At 48.9% G+C, this 13922-nt stretch overlaps 1 protein-coding gene across 1 annotated transcript in view; it reads right to left on the reverse strand.

The window, feature by feature from the left end:
* LOC138286958 (uncharacterized) overlaps positions 1-13922 on the reverse strand; it is an 878316-nt gene that overhangs the window by 257236 nt on the left and 607158 nt on the right. Inside the window, 1 exon segment of the mRNA XM_069227330.1 lies at positions 10774-10804. Within this exon segment, the coding sequence (XP_069083431.1) occupies positions 10774-10804 (31 nt within the window).

Consider the following 13922-nt stretch of genomic DNA (forward strand, 5'->3'; position numbering starts at 1 on the left):
ATCCACCTCCGTCTGACCCAAGACCACCTCTCCTTCAGGAAGCAACTCAAGACCTGGCTGTTTGAGCAGTAGCGGTCCCCCCTCCCCCAGCGCCTTGAGACCCTCCGGGTGAGTAGCGCGCTATACAAATTTCTTGATTGATTGATTGATTGATTCGTCACACCACTCGACTCTACACCACTCTACGCCACTCTACACCACTCCTGTGAGAAAGTAGCCTCTTTCTAGCCTTGTTACCCCCACTTTTGGCCTGTTTGTGAGTGTATGTCAGGGTGTTTTCGCTGTCTCACTGGGATCCTGCTAGCCAGGGCCCAGTGCTCATAGTGAAAACCCTATGTTTTCAGTATGTTTGTTATGTGTCACTGGGAGCCTGCTAGCCAGGACCCCAGTGCTCATAAGTTTGTGACCTATATGTATGTGTTCCCTGTGTGATGCCTAACTGTCTCACTGAGGCTCTGCTAACCAGAACCTCAGTGGTTATGCTCTCTCTGTACAAATTGTCACTAACAGGCTAGTGACCAATTTTACCAATTTACATTGGCATACTGGAACACCCTTATAATTCCCTAGTATATGGTACTGAGGTACCCAGGGTATTGGGGTTCCAGGAGATCCCTATGGGCTGCAGCATTGCTTTTGCCACCCATAGGGAGCTCTGACAATTCTTACACAGGCCTGCCACTGCAGCCTGAGTGAAATAACGTCCACGTTATTTCACAGCCATTTACCACTGCACTTAAGTAACTTATAAGTCACCTATATGTCTAACCTTTACCTGGTAAAGGTTGGGTGCTAAATTACTTAGTGTGTGGGCACCCTGGCACTAGCCAAGGTGCTCCCACATTGTACAGGGCAAATTCCCCGGACTTTGTGAGTGCGGGGACACCATTACACGCATGCACTAAATATAGGTCACTACCTATGTGTAGCTTCACAATGGTAACTCCGAATATGGCCATGTAGCATGTCTAAGATCATGGAATTGCCCCACCAATGCCATCCTGGTATTGGGGAGACAATCCCATGATTCCCCAGGTCTCTAGCACAGACCCGGGTACTGCCAAACTGCCTTTCCTGGGGTTTCACTGCAGCTGCTGCTGCTGCCAACCCCTCAGACAGGTTTCTGCCCTCCTGGGGTCCAGCCAGGCTTGGCCCAGGAGGGCAGAACAAAGGACTTCCTCAGAGAGAGGGTGTTACACCCTCTCCCTTTGGAATAAGGTGTCAGGGCTGGGGAGGAGTAGCCTCCCCCAGCCTCTGGAAATGCTTTGATGGGCACAGATGGTGCCCATCTCTGCATAAGCCAGTCTACACCGGTTCAGGGATCCCTCAGCCCTGCTCTGGCGCAAAACTGGACAAAGGAAAGGGGAGTGACCACTCCTCCAGTGTGCTCCAGACCTCTGCCATCTTGGAAACAGAGGTGCTGCTGGCACACTGGACTGCTCTGAGTAACCAGGGCCAGCAGGTGACGTCAGAGACTCCTTCTGATAGGCTCCTTCAGGTGTTGCTAGCCTATCCTCTCTCCTAAGTAGCCAAACCCTCTTTTCTGGCTATTTAGGGTCTCTGCTTTGGGGAATTAGTTAGATAACGAATGCAAGAGCTCATCAGAGTTCCTCTGCATCTCTCTCTCTTCACCTGCTTCCAAGGAATCGACTGCTGACCGCGCTGGAAGCCTGCAAAACGGCAACAAAGTAGCAAAGATGACTACTGCGACACTGTAACGCTGATCCTGCCGCCTTCTCGACTGTTTTCCTGGTGGTGCATTCTGTGGGGGTAGTCTGCCTCCTCTCTGCACTAGAAGCTCCGAAGAAATCTCCCGTGGGTCGACGGAATCTTCCCCCTGCTACCGCAGGCACCAAAGAACTGCATCACCGGTCCTCTGGGTCTCCTCTCAGCACGACGAACGAGGTCCCTTGAACTCAGCAACTCTGTCCAAGTGACTCCCACAGTCCAGTGACTCTTCAGTCCAAGTTTGGTGGAGGTAAGTCCTTGCCTCCCCACGCCAGACTGCATTGCTGGGAACCGCGTGTTTTGCAGCTACTCCGGCTCCTGTGCACTCACCGAGGATTTCCTTCGTGCACAGCCAAGCCTGGGTCCACAGCACTCTAACCTGCATTGCACGACCTCCTGAGTTGTCCCCGGCGGCGTGGGACTCTCTTGTGCAACTTCGGGTGAACACCGTTTCACTCCACTTCGTAGTGCCTGTCTGGCACTTCTGCGGATGCTGCCTGCTTCTGAGAGGGCTCCTTGTCTTGCTGGGCGCCCCCTCTGTCCCCTGACGCAATTGGTGACATCCTGGTCCCTCCTGGGCCGCAGCAGCATCCAAAAACCCTAACCGCAACCCTTGCAGCTAGCAAGGCTTGTTTGCGGTCTTTCTGCGGGAAAAGACTTCTGCACGACTCCTCACGACTTGGGACATCCATCCTCCAAAGGGGAAGTTTCTAGCCCTTGTCGTTCGTGCAGAATCCTCAGCTTCTACCATCCGGTGGCAGCTTCTTTGCATCCACAGCTGGCATTTCCTGGGCATCTGCCCACTCCCGACTTGATCGTGACTTTTGGACTTGGTCCCCTTGTTCCACAGGTACCCTCGTCTGGAAATCCATTGTTGTTGCATTGCTGGTGTTGGTCTTTCCTGCAGAATTCCCCTATCACGACTTCTGTGCTCTTTGGGGAACTTAGGTGCACTTTGCACCCACTTTTCAGGGTCTTGGGGTGGGCTATTTTTCTAACCCTCACTGTTTTCTTACAGTCCCAGCGACCCTCTACAAGGTCACATAGGTTTGGGGTCCATTTGTGGTTCGCATTCCACTTCTAGAGTATATGGTTTGTGTTGCCCCTATCCCTATGTGCCCCCATTGCATTCTATTGTGACTATACATTGTTTGCACTGTTTTCTATTGCTATTACTGCATATTTTGGTATTATGTACATATATCTTGTGTATATTTGCTATCCTCATACTGAGGGTACTCACTGAGATACTTTTGGCATATTGTCATAAAAATAAAGTACCTTTATTTTTAGTATATCTGTGTATGGTGTTTTCTTATGATATTGTGCATATGACACTAGTGGTACTGTAGGAGCTTCACTCGTCTCCTAGTTCAGCCTAAGCTGCTCTGCTAAGCTACCTTTTCTATCAGCCTAAGCTGCTAGACACCCCTCTACACTAATAAGGGATACCTGGGCCTGGTGCAAGGTGTATGTACCCCTTGGTACTCACTACAAGCCAGTCCAGCCTCCTACAACTCCACGCTATGCCAAACTACTCTACTCTACTCCGCTACACCCCACTCTATGCCACTCTACTATACACCACTCTATGCTATGACCACTCCACTCTAGGCATTCCAGTTCACTCCATGTCACTGCACCAAACACCATTGTACTCTGTGCCATTCTACTGCATGCTCCTCTACTGTATGCCCCTCCACTATACCACTCCACACCACTCTACTTTACTCTACACCACTGCACTTCATTCTGCGCTACTATACGCCACTACACTCCATGCTACTCCACTCTATGCCATTCCACGCTGCTGTACAACTCGGCTAAATGACAATGGCAAAACCAATAGCTCTCACATGGGTGAGACCTGTTGGCTTTGACGATGCTTGTTACTTAGGTAATAAAAATGTACTTTTTCTATTTTTTATCACAATGGCACTGCCATGCCTCCTCAAAATATTGTTGTCGTGGCTTCTCCATGGCTACCCCTCCAGCTACAACACTGCAAAGAATGCATTTGGGTCTTATGACCTACATAACGCTCAGTGTGAACCTCACGCAGTCCATGTGAGATTCATGTTTGAGCTTCTTGGTCACCTAAGGAGAGCTCCACGTAGGCCTCTATGCATAGCCCATAAGCCTTGAGTGGGCTATCTCTGCTCTTTGCATGGTCTTCATGTTATGTACATGTGGCATATGTGTTGGCATTGGGAAAGCACATTATGGCTTTGTGTATTCCACATGTCAGTATCATGTTAGTCTTATGTAAGCAATATCACAGCCTCTTGTGAGCCTTATGTGGCCTTCAGGTGAGCTCATGTGACCTAAATTTGAGCATCTCCTGAGCTTCATGTTAGCTTCATTTGAGCCTCTTGGAAGCAGCAGGTAGGTCTCATCCATGACCATCTATCTCTTACTCTGCTTCTGTTCATGGTGACCTTGTTAGGCCTGCGCCTCCAGCAGTCTCCCCATCTGTCTCAGAGAGAGAGAAAGACACTATGAAGAACGTGTGCTTCTTCCTGTCTGTGCTTTAATGACCCCAGTCTGACCCAGCTCCACAGGTACTCAGAGCCCTCAAAGGTGCGCTGCATTATAAAAGGGCCTTCATCTTCAAGACCTGGAGGACTTGTTTAGTTCTTCTTACAAATCTGCCCAGATGTGGGGACTCTGTGGAACTGAACCTAAAGACAAGGAAGACTACAGACACTTCTTACCGCACCCCTCAGCACTGCTCCATGGTGCCAGAGGACACTTGCTGCTAAGGCTGTTATTTCATGACTTGTGTGGAGGCATCCCCCATCTTGTTAGGGGAATTGTGCTGAGTATTCAATACTTCGTACTCATTTCTTCAAAGTTTTCTTGGGATTGGTGAGTCCCAAGCCTCTTATGAGAGGGTCAGGCTTGTTTGACACACAACAAAAGTATTGTCCTATGTCATGAGTGCCCCTTCATACCCTTCGGCTGTTTAGCCAACTTAGTTGAAAAGGTATTTTCTTAGAAGAACTATTTGTCCCCAGGCCCCGCTGAACGTGTGTGCACTGTGCACTTATTTCAGTGTCAGAGTCAGCGCAGGAATTTACACCACTTTCACATTTTAATCAGCAACCACTCTTCACACCGTCCCTTTCTGACCCATCATTCTCATAGTCACCATCATCATCATCATCACTGGCCACTGCACCTCCTTCAGGAGCCTTGCACAGCTCTCAGCTCTGACAACATTTAATAACCACCATCATCATCTTCACCATAAGCATCACCATCATCCCCACCATCATCCTCACTGGCCACTGTGCCTCCTTTAGGAGCCTACCACAGCTTTCGAGACACAGAGCACTTAATGATCCTTATCATCACCATCATCATCATCACTGGCCACGGCAGCTCTTGAGACTCAGAACACTTAATAATCATCATCATCACTGTCTCTTGCACCCCCCTCAGGAGATTTCCTCAGCTCTGGAGACTCAGGGCACTTAATATTCATCATCATCATCCTCATCACCATCATCAACATCGTCACCATCATCATCATCTTAACCATCATCATAACCATCATCATCATCATCACTGGCCACCTTGCCCCCTTCAGGAGCCTTCCACAGCTCTCAAGATGCAGAACACTTAATAATCATCATCATCCTCATCCTCATCATCATCATCATCATCACTACCATCATCATCATCATCACTGGCCACTGCACCTCTTTCAGGAGCCTTCCACAGCTGTCAACTCTGACAACATTCAATAATCACCATCATCAACATCACTGACCACGACACCCCTTTCAGGAGCCTTCCGCAGCTCTTGAGACTCTGAACACTTAATAATCATCATCATCACCACCACCATCATCACCAACATCGCTGGCAAAGGCGCCCCCTTCAGGAGCCGTCCACAGTTCTTGAGACTTAGAACACTTAATAATAATAATAATAATAATAATAATATTGATGACCTCCACCATAATCGCCGTCTTCATCATCATCATCCAGCAGAATGTACATTATTAAACCATGTTTAAGACCAAACTTTAACTTGGACATTACTGCTGAGGTTGACGACCTCCTACAAACTGTCCCTCTGTGGTTATAATGTAGAATTAGGAGCCTCTATTTCATTTAATCTGCAGTTTTTCTAATCATGTCTGAATCAGAGAAGCTCTTTCATGTGCCACCGGGGGCAGTAGGGTCTGAAAGTCAACTCCACACTTCTTACCCAGACGGTAGAGCGCAATGTTTAGGAATGTGGTGACTGCAACCATCACTCCCAGGGCTATCACCTGCATCCTTACACGAGGGACCTCCCGGCCACCTGGAGAGGAAATCACAGAATCCTGCGTTTAATGTTACATGCGGAGTGGATCACCGCCTGTAGCTGGAGAACAACTTATAATATCCTCAGGTCGTGAGTGTCAAGTAGTAGTAAAAATCAGGCTTTTGGGACTCAACTCCATAAAACATCAAGAATCATAGAACATCATAAAACCACAATACATCAACTAAAACCAATGAATCCAAGCTTAACAACCCTGCTTGATAGACAGTATAAAATGTGCAATCCCCACTGCAACATCATAAAACCACATTTCAGACAGTAAAGTCAGCCCCTCCCACCAACAGCGTATATGATATTTAAAAAACAAGGGCTTTTAAAAACCTATTACAGGCAGACGTATAAAAATCACAGTCCAACTAAATATGGCATAAAGAACATTTTGCATGAAGAGGACATACACTCACACCATTTTCATTAGGTACCTCTTTACACCAAACAGAGAAGATAGGGTCACACCCCAATCTTAGTTTCAGAAATTCATTACAAAGCTTAGAGGCAGGTGACTGAGACAAGTAGGGAAATACATCCCCCGGCCCAACGCTGGTATGGTAAATGTTATTAAGGGTTTCTCCAGTAGCTTGGCCATATCCGGCAAATAACCCACTTTCTGGGCTGATTCCCTCAAAGCCTGCTCACTGGAGGAAGGAGACCATGTGTCAACTGAGCCCCACGTGGTATGGAGAGTTTTAAGATCCCATACCCTGTGGGGTACACCACAGGCCCAACTCCCCTTCACTGCAGGGATTTCTTCCCAGCATAATATAGATATCTTTAGAAGGCCTTCATCATGTCCTAGCTTATTTAAAAACATCAGTGTCTGCCACTTGGCCAGTACACACCAACTCATACCCTGAACCATCGCGCCCGGGGCAGACTTACTAGGCCCTTCAGGACTGCACTTTCAACCAAGTCTCAAATAGTGTCAAGAGCAAGAATTTCAACACCATACAGGACAAGAGGAGGGATTTTTCCTTCATAAGGTTTCCTATTGGGAGCCAAACGCAGACACCCATTCACCTGATTGAACTTAGCAAGACACTTAGGGGCATATTTATACCCGGTTTGTGCCAAATTAGAGTAATTTTTTTATACGCTTATTCAGCGCACACCATATTTATACTTTGTCGCTAGACATATCTAGTGCCAAAGTTATGGAGTTAACGTCATTTTCTGGACGTGGAAACCCACCTTGCGTAAATGAGAAGCAAGGTAGGTGTTCCAGTGCAGAAAACGACGGTATGGCCCTTGCGCCATATTTATCCCCCCATGCTATAATCATGCACGGGGGGAGGGGATGGGGGCCTTTAGCGCCATTATTTAACGCCTGGGTATGGACAGGCGTTAGGGGACCTGTGAGCGTATTTCCATGGTCAGCGACCATGGAAAGTGCCCACAGGTGCCCTTCCCTGGCCCCAGGGACACCCCACCCACACCAGGAAGACACCTAAGGATGGGGGGGACCCCATCCCAGGTAAGTAAAGGTGAGTATGTAAAAAACAATTTAAGTGCCATAGGGGAGCCCAACTTGAGCCCTCCTACATGGCACTGGGCCCAGTGGCAATGCCTAGGGGACATAAGTCCCCTGGGCATGGCAATTGGGCTGGGGGCATGACTCCTGTCTTTACTTAGACAGGAGTCATGTCCATGGCGGTTGTGTGCCGAAATATGACGCTAATCAGGTTAGAGTCATTTTCTTCACTCTAACCTGACTAACGCCATTCTTTGACGCACAACCTCCAGTTTTTCCTCTGCCTCCCCCACCCGGTTAGCATCAAATATTTGGATGCTAACCGGGCCTTACCGCCGGCTAACATCATACCATAAATATGACGCCCGGCTGGCGTCTTGGGATGGCGCTAGCCAGCGGTATACTTTTTGAAGCTAAACTGCGTTAGCGCAGTTTAGAGTCAAGAAGTATAAATCAGGGCCCTGGGACCATATGTACAAGGCCCGTGGCGCAGGGAGGCGCAGCAAGTGCCTTGCTGAACCACCCACCGCCATCAGGAAAGGGCAGAAATGTGCTGTATCTACAAGATACGCCACATTTATGTCCTCTTCCCCTGTGCTGGTGCACACATTTCTGCCTTGTGCCAACTCAGGCACCCTTGCACCTTAGCACTATAGTGCAAGTGTGTGGGGGTGATTGCTTTTGTGCAGGAAAGGACACCTTCCTGCACAAAATCAATCAATGGAGGGGATTTCCTCCTTCTATGCAGGCTGCATAACGCAGCACACATAGAAAGAGGAAAAACAGGGAGAATTAACGATATTGCTCTTCATTGTGTCTCTCTTGCGCCACCCCTGGGTGGTGTAGGATTGTGGCACATTCCCAGGTTTACAAGACCTTGTAATTCTGGGAATGCTTCAAAATCCAAAGATGTTGAGTGGGAACACCCAGGCAACACCCACGGAAATGCCTCCTGACACACAGTGAGGCAGCGCAGGGACCTGCACTGTGCTGCGCTGCCTTTCTCCATATCTACAAGGCCATGTAAAGCCGTGCGGCGCGGACCAGCAGCCTGCACCTCCGGAGCGTCACAGAAAGCGCTGCTTGTAAATTGGGCTTACTCTTGTTTTGGTGGATCGCCCTTAGTTTTAAAATTATGCAATTCTTTCTTTCTAAAACTTGGGCTGTGCACATCCCATGCTTGGAGTAGCAGATAATTTAATGTTGATAGATCTACTTGGAAATTAGAGTCTCTAGATGCCTATATTAAACAAAATTCCCTGAAGAGAAGTCAAAAATGGAGATGTTTTGCTAAATGACTTCTAAGTTCAATTCTGCCTCCACCACCATGTTAGCGATCAAGGGATAGATAAAATCTATCTCAGTTAGTTCCCTCCCCCCTCACCGGGGAGGAAGTCCAAATGGAGTTAGGGGCATATTTCGATGTCGGCGGAGGGGAATACTCCATCACAAGGGTGACAGATATCCCCGTCCGCTGCTTTGTGATACCATGATATCCTATGGGTGTCGTAAGACGGTGGATGAGATATCCGTCACTTTTGTGACACAGTATTCCCCTCCGCCGACATCTAAGTCAGGCCCAGAGTCACCTGTCAACATCCCTGACAAGGAAGGGATTTGTTGAAACACTGCTGACACCTTAGACCGATTCGCAGGTCTCCATTTTCTAGCTCTCCTGCCCTTGCGTACAATATCCAGTAGCAAGGTACGTGTCCCCGTATGTGTCCCCTAACTGGGCTTTTATACTTCCCCCAGCTTCAGCCGGTGTCCCCTTCAGCTCCCAGGGCTGAAACTCTTTCTTGTGTAGGTTCCTGTTCTCTTAGGGGGTCCCACTTACCAACTTCCCGTTTGTTACCCTGCTTTGGGGGCTCTTGAGTGATGCTGCTGAGGCCCCATAAAGGGGAGGCTGTGAGCAGGCACTATCAGGCCCCCCAACATTCACCTGCGACTGAGCAGCTTCGACCTTCGAAGTGCCCCTATGAGTAACCCTCCCTTCAGGCTTCAACCTCTCCAACAACCTCTCCCGCCAGGCAGGAAGAGCCCAGGGAGGGCAGGCCGGATCCTGAAGACTCACGGCTCCCACATTAGGCCCCACGGAGCTCGCTACAGGAGGCAGCGCTAAGGGAGGGCAGGCCGGACCCTGAAGACTCACGGCTCCCACATTAGCCCCCACGAGGCTCGCTACAGGAGGCAGAGCTCAGGGAGGGCAGGCCGGACCCTGAAGACTCACGGCTCCCACATTAGCCCCCACGAGGCTCGCTACAGGAGGCAGCGCTCAGGGAGGGCAGGCTGGACCCTGAAGACTCACGGCTCCCACATTAGGCCCCACTACAGGAGGCAGAGCTCAGGGAGGACAGGCCGGACCCTCAAGACTCACGGCTCCCACATTAGCCCCCACGGGGCTCGCTACAGGAGACAGAGCTCCCTCAGGTGACTGGATTGCAGAGCTTGACTAGAGCTCACAACCACAAGAGTCTCCAGGATTCCTTGCTAGGGCTTTTGCATCAATAGAACAACAGCCGGCAGCAACCACTAAGCATCAAGTCAGAGGATGAGATGCAACCCCCCCTCCCAGTGCTGCAGCCCTTGTAGTTCTCTGAGAGGAGGATGCTGGGATACGGTACATGTACTGTTGTGGGATTTGTATCATGATAGCCTCTCACTCCATGTGAAATGATGGGGGATGGAGGGACCTTTTTCTTCGATTCTTTCTTTGCAGTGCTCTTTACAAACTGCAAACAATAAAAGATGTCTTAAAAAAAACAAGCATTCCCAATGCAATAGGTCTCGCATTTGTTGTAAATGACAGTGTCTTCTACCCATGTATTTTGGTTTGGAGTGGAATTATGTAATGTGGAGTGTAATTATGTGGGTTGCATTGGAATAGAAACACTCCCAACACCCTCCAGTTCTTTTCTTTGCCAGCGCAGTGTCATATCACCATGCCTGAAACACAATAATGCTCTGTACCCCTCATGAGCGCCCCCACAAAATATTAGGGCGGCCTGCATGATTGATTAATAATCGCCCATAAAATTATTGTGACCCTAAATCTTCCCAAATAAATTTCCCTGAAAGGCTACAGTTAACACAAATTTCACCTAAGTTAATAGAAATGCACAGAATGATAAATATTTTTTGATGCAAGAATATCTCAAATTAAATGCTAGACATTCCCTGCTCATTACAATTGATCTTCATCCTTCTAATGCTGCTTGTGGAGCTACACACCTAATGCAGTAATAGAGCATCATTCTTTCCAAACGTTTCTCTAAACCAATCTTCCAAAGTTTGGACTGTGAGGTGAATGACTGTGAACGTGTCCCTGTGTAATGTAACTGGTGCTAATGTAAGGCGCTCCAGTACCTTCGGGTCGAGTTTGCGCTATATAAAACTACAAAATAAAAATGGTAGATGCACTTCTCCTTAGTGATTTACCGTTCATTTTGTAAGGGACAGCATTGGGACACATCAAAGTTTGGGAGAATCTTGTGAGGTCACAGCCTGTAAAATGTGGATCACAACATGCACACATGGGCCTAGCGGCGTCCAAGGCTTCTTCCTGATCGGTTTACATCGACTCATGCTGTTGTTAGAGAGTCTGCACAGCTGACGGAGACCCTCGAAGTCCCACCAGCCTTTGCACTTCTTCCCCCACCCTAAGGGCTGCAGCCCTGGAGACTTTCACGCAAAAACCAAAGGACACAAGTGTGAGCACGGCAGCTATGCTTGTTATCTCAGAACATACCACAGATGATAAATTGGAAAAATAAAAGATCGCTTGCACGCTGTACAAGAGTCAGTCTTTATACTACATGCCCAGAGAGCAGTAGTAGAGAAGGGGGGATAAAATGTAAATTTTCCTTCAATAACGCGAGAATTATTTCAGAAAAGTTGTCTCTTTCAGGTCTTCCATGCTATCATAAATCACATATGATAAAAGCTCCTATCATTCTAAAATTATTTCACCAAAAGATTTTACTTTTGTGCTGGACCTTTGAAAAGCAGTCAGTCTTTTGTTTTCTGCAGTAAACTACGCTCCAGCGTGCGGCTGCTCTTCCAATAAATACTTCGTGTAAGAGGCCCTGGCCTTTGCTTGGAAGAGTTAGATGGTTTAGGCGCGCCCCGAGTGCCCCGGCTCATTGTCCGTGTTTACTAGGCCTCGCTGATCTCGGAGAACAGTCCCCAGGAGAAGTGACACAGCACCGCGCTTCAAAGCAGTGGTGGTGGAGCAGGTCTCGTGTTCGCTAGAGTTTCAGCTATTAGCGTTTTCTTGCCACAAACTGAAAATAAAAAGTAAAACAGTTGACAATAAGCGCCCGGTTCAAAGCGACACCATGAACTCGCAGAGACAGACAAAAGGAACAAGCATTTGCAATGCAAGAACAGAAAATGCGCAAGGGAGAGTAAGGAATGGAGTAAACAAAGTCACACATGACTGCAGATGAAAATAAGTAGTAGACTAGAGCCCTGTAAACAGAAACAGCCTGGAGCCACTGAAACATCCAGCGCTCTGGTCAAATGCTATTAGCCTAAGAAAAAAGTAATCCCTAAGCACATGCTACATAGACACAAGTGGAAGGGTACAAGTACTAGGGCCATGCTCCAGGGGAGTGTACAACTGTGGAAAAGGTGGCACAAAGAGCAAGGATTGACCACTACCAAGCAAGGATTTTTTAAGGACACTGAAACAAACCAGTGAAAAAGCAGAGACCCCACAAAGTACAGAAGTATATACTAAAGTATATACAAGAGGTATCGAATGCTCGACCTAACAATATCCATCAACGTGCTCCTCGGAGCTGCCGACCACAACAGACCTGAAACAGCCCAAGGAAGCCAAAAACAGTTTGCTGTCGACCTCTTGCAGTGAAAACATCCTCAGGAATACTGAACTCGCCCCAGTGATGAGCAGGAGTGATGGGCTGGGCTGGTGCTGTAAAAAGGGACAGAACAGATGGAGCAGCAGAGAGCTGCTGACTGGGAACTGCTGGGAGATACTGGTGGCTGTTGGGAGGGGAGCTGCTGGTGTGGGCATGAGCACAACAGCAGACAGCTGGTGACTGGAAGATACTAGGAACTGTTAGGGGATGCTGGGAACTGCTGGGAGCCGCTGGAAGCCACTGGTAACTGCTGGGAGCTGAAAAAGCACAACAGCAGACAGCTGCTGACTGGGAGATATTGGGAACTGCTTAGGTCGGCAGGCACGAGCAGAACAGCAGACAGCTGGTGACTGGGAGCCGCTGGGAACTGCTGGGGCCAGCACTAGAGGAACAGCAGACAGGTGGTATCTGGGAGCTGCTAAGAACTCCTGGTGCAGGCAGGCACGAGCACAACAGCAGACAGCTGGTGACTGGGAGCTGTTGGGGCATGCACAAGTACAACAGCAGACAGCTGCTGACTGGGAGCTGCTATGAACTTCTGAGAGCTGCTGGGAACTGCTGCAGCGGGCAGGCATGAGAACAACAGCAGTAAGCTGGTGAATGGAAGCTGCTGAGAACTGCTGGGGCGGGCAGGCCTGAGCACAACAGTAGACATCTGGTGACTGGGAGCCGCTGGGAACTGCTGGGGCGGGCAGGTACGAGCACAACAGCAGACAGCTGCTGACTGGGAGCTGCTGAGAACTGCTGGGAGCTGTTGGGGCAAGCAGGCACCAGGCAGAAATGTGAGGGGGAGGAGGGGAGGAAAAAAAATACAAGCTGAGGACTTGCCACTTGGAAAATTGGTTAAATCACAAAATGGTAAGATAATTAGATGACTTGCATTAAGTTGTTGCAGATTTATCAGTCAGTCGATGTTTCTGCAATGCTCAGTGTAAGTTGGGTCAGACTGTATTATGTGGTATAAATTCAACGGGTCACTGCCTGACCATTACAACATCTGTTTGTTGCCTTAGCCAAGAGAAATGTGGAGGCAATAGAGACAACACATGACTTACCTCCCCCTCCAGTTGCAAGACATTAACCACCACCACCACCCCTCCAGCTTTCTCGCAGTCCATACATTCCGCTGCCACATTAGCAGTCTGTGATACCTTTCCCTTAGCCCTGGCATGGATATCACACCAAGCAAGCCTCCTGAGGCCTGGATTCAAACGGCATCGGGTCCCGACAGGCACCAAGGGCATCCGGGGAGAACACTAGGACGAAACCAGAGCATCAGCCCGTGGCCTGAGGGTCAAAACCCCCAAAACTGAACTCCCTGAGCCATATGCTGGGCACCAAGACCTGACAGTCAGGAAAGCAGGCAGCGGGCCAAGGAAGGAGCAGCTCTGGGGGTGGGCATGATCAAGACGTGGAGCACTGAGTAATTTCAGTGAATCTCAGTGTGTGTCAAGACTGGTCACTGAGTCTCTGGGTGCCAAGACTGGTCACTGAGTTTTGGTGT

This window comes from Pleurodeles waltl, chromosome 4_1, assembly GCF_031143425.1.
Source record: "Pleurodeles waltl isolate 20211129_DDA chromosome 4_1, aPleWal1.hap1.20221129, whole genome shotgun sequence".
Taxonomy (NCBI): Eukaryota; Metazoa; Chordata; class Amphibia; order Caudata; family Salamandridae; genus Pleurodeles; species Pleurodeles waltl.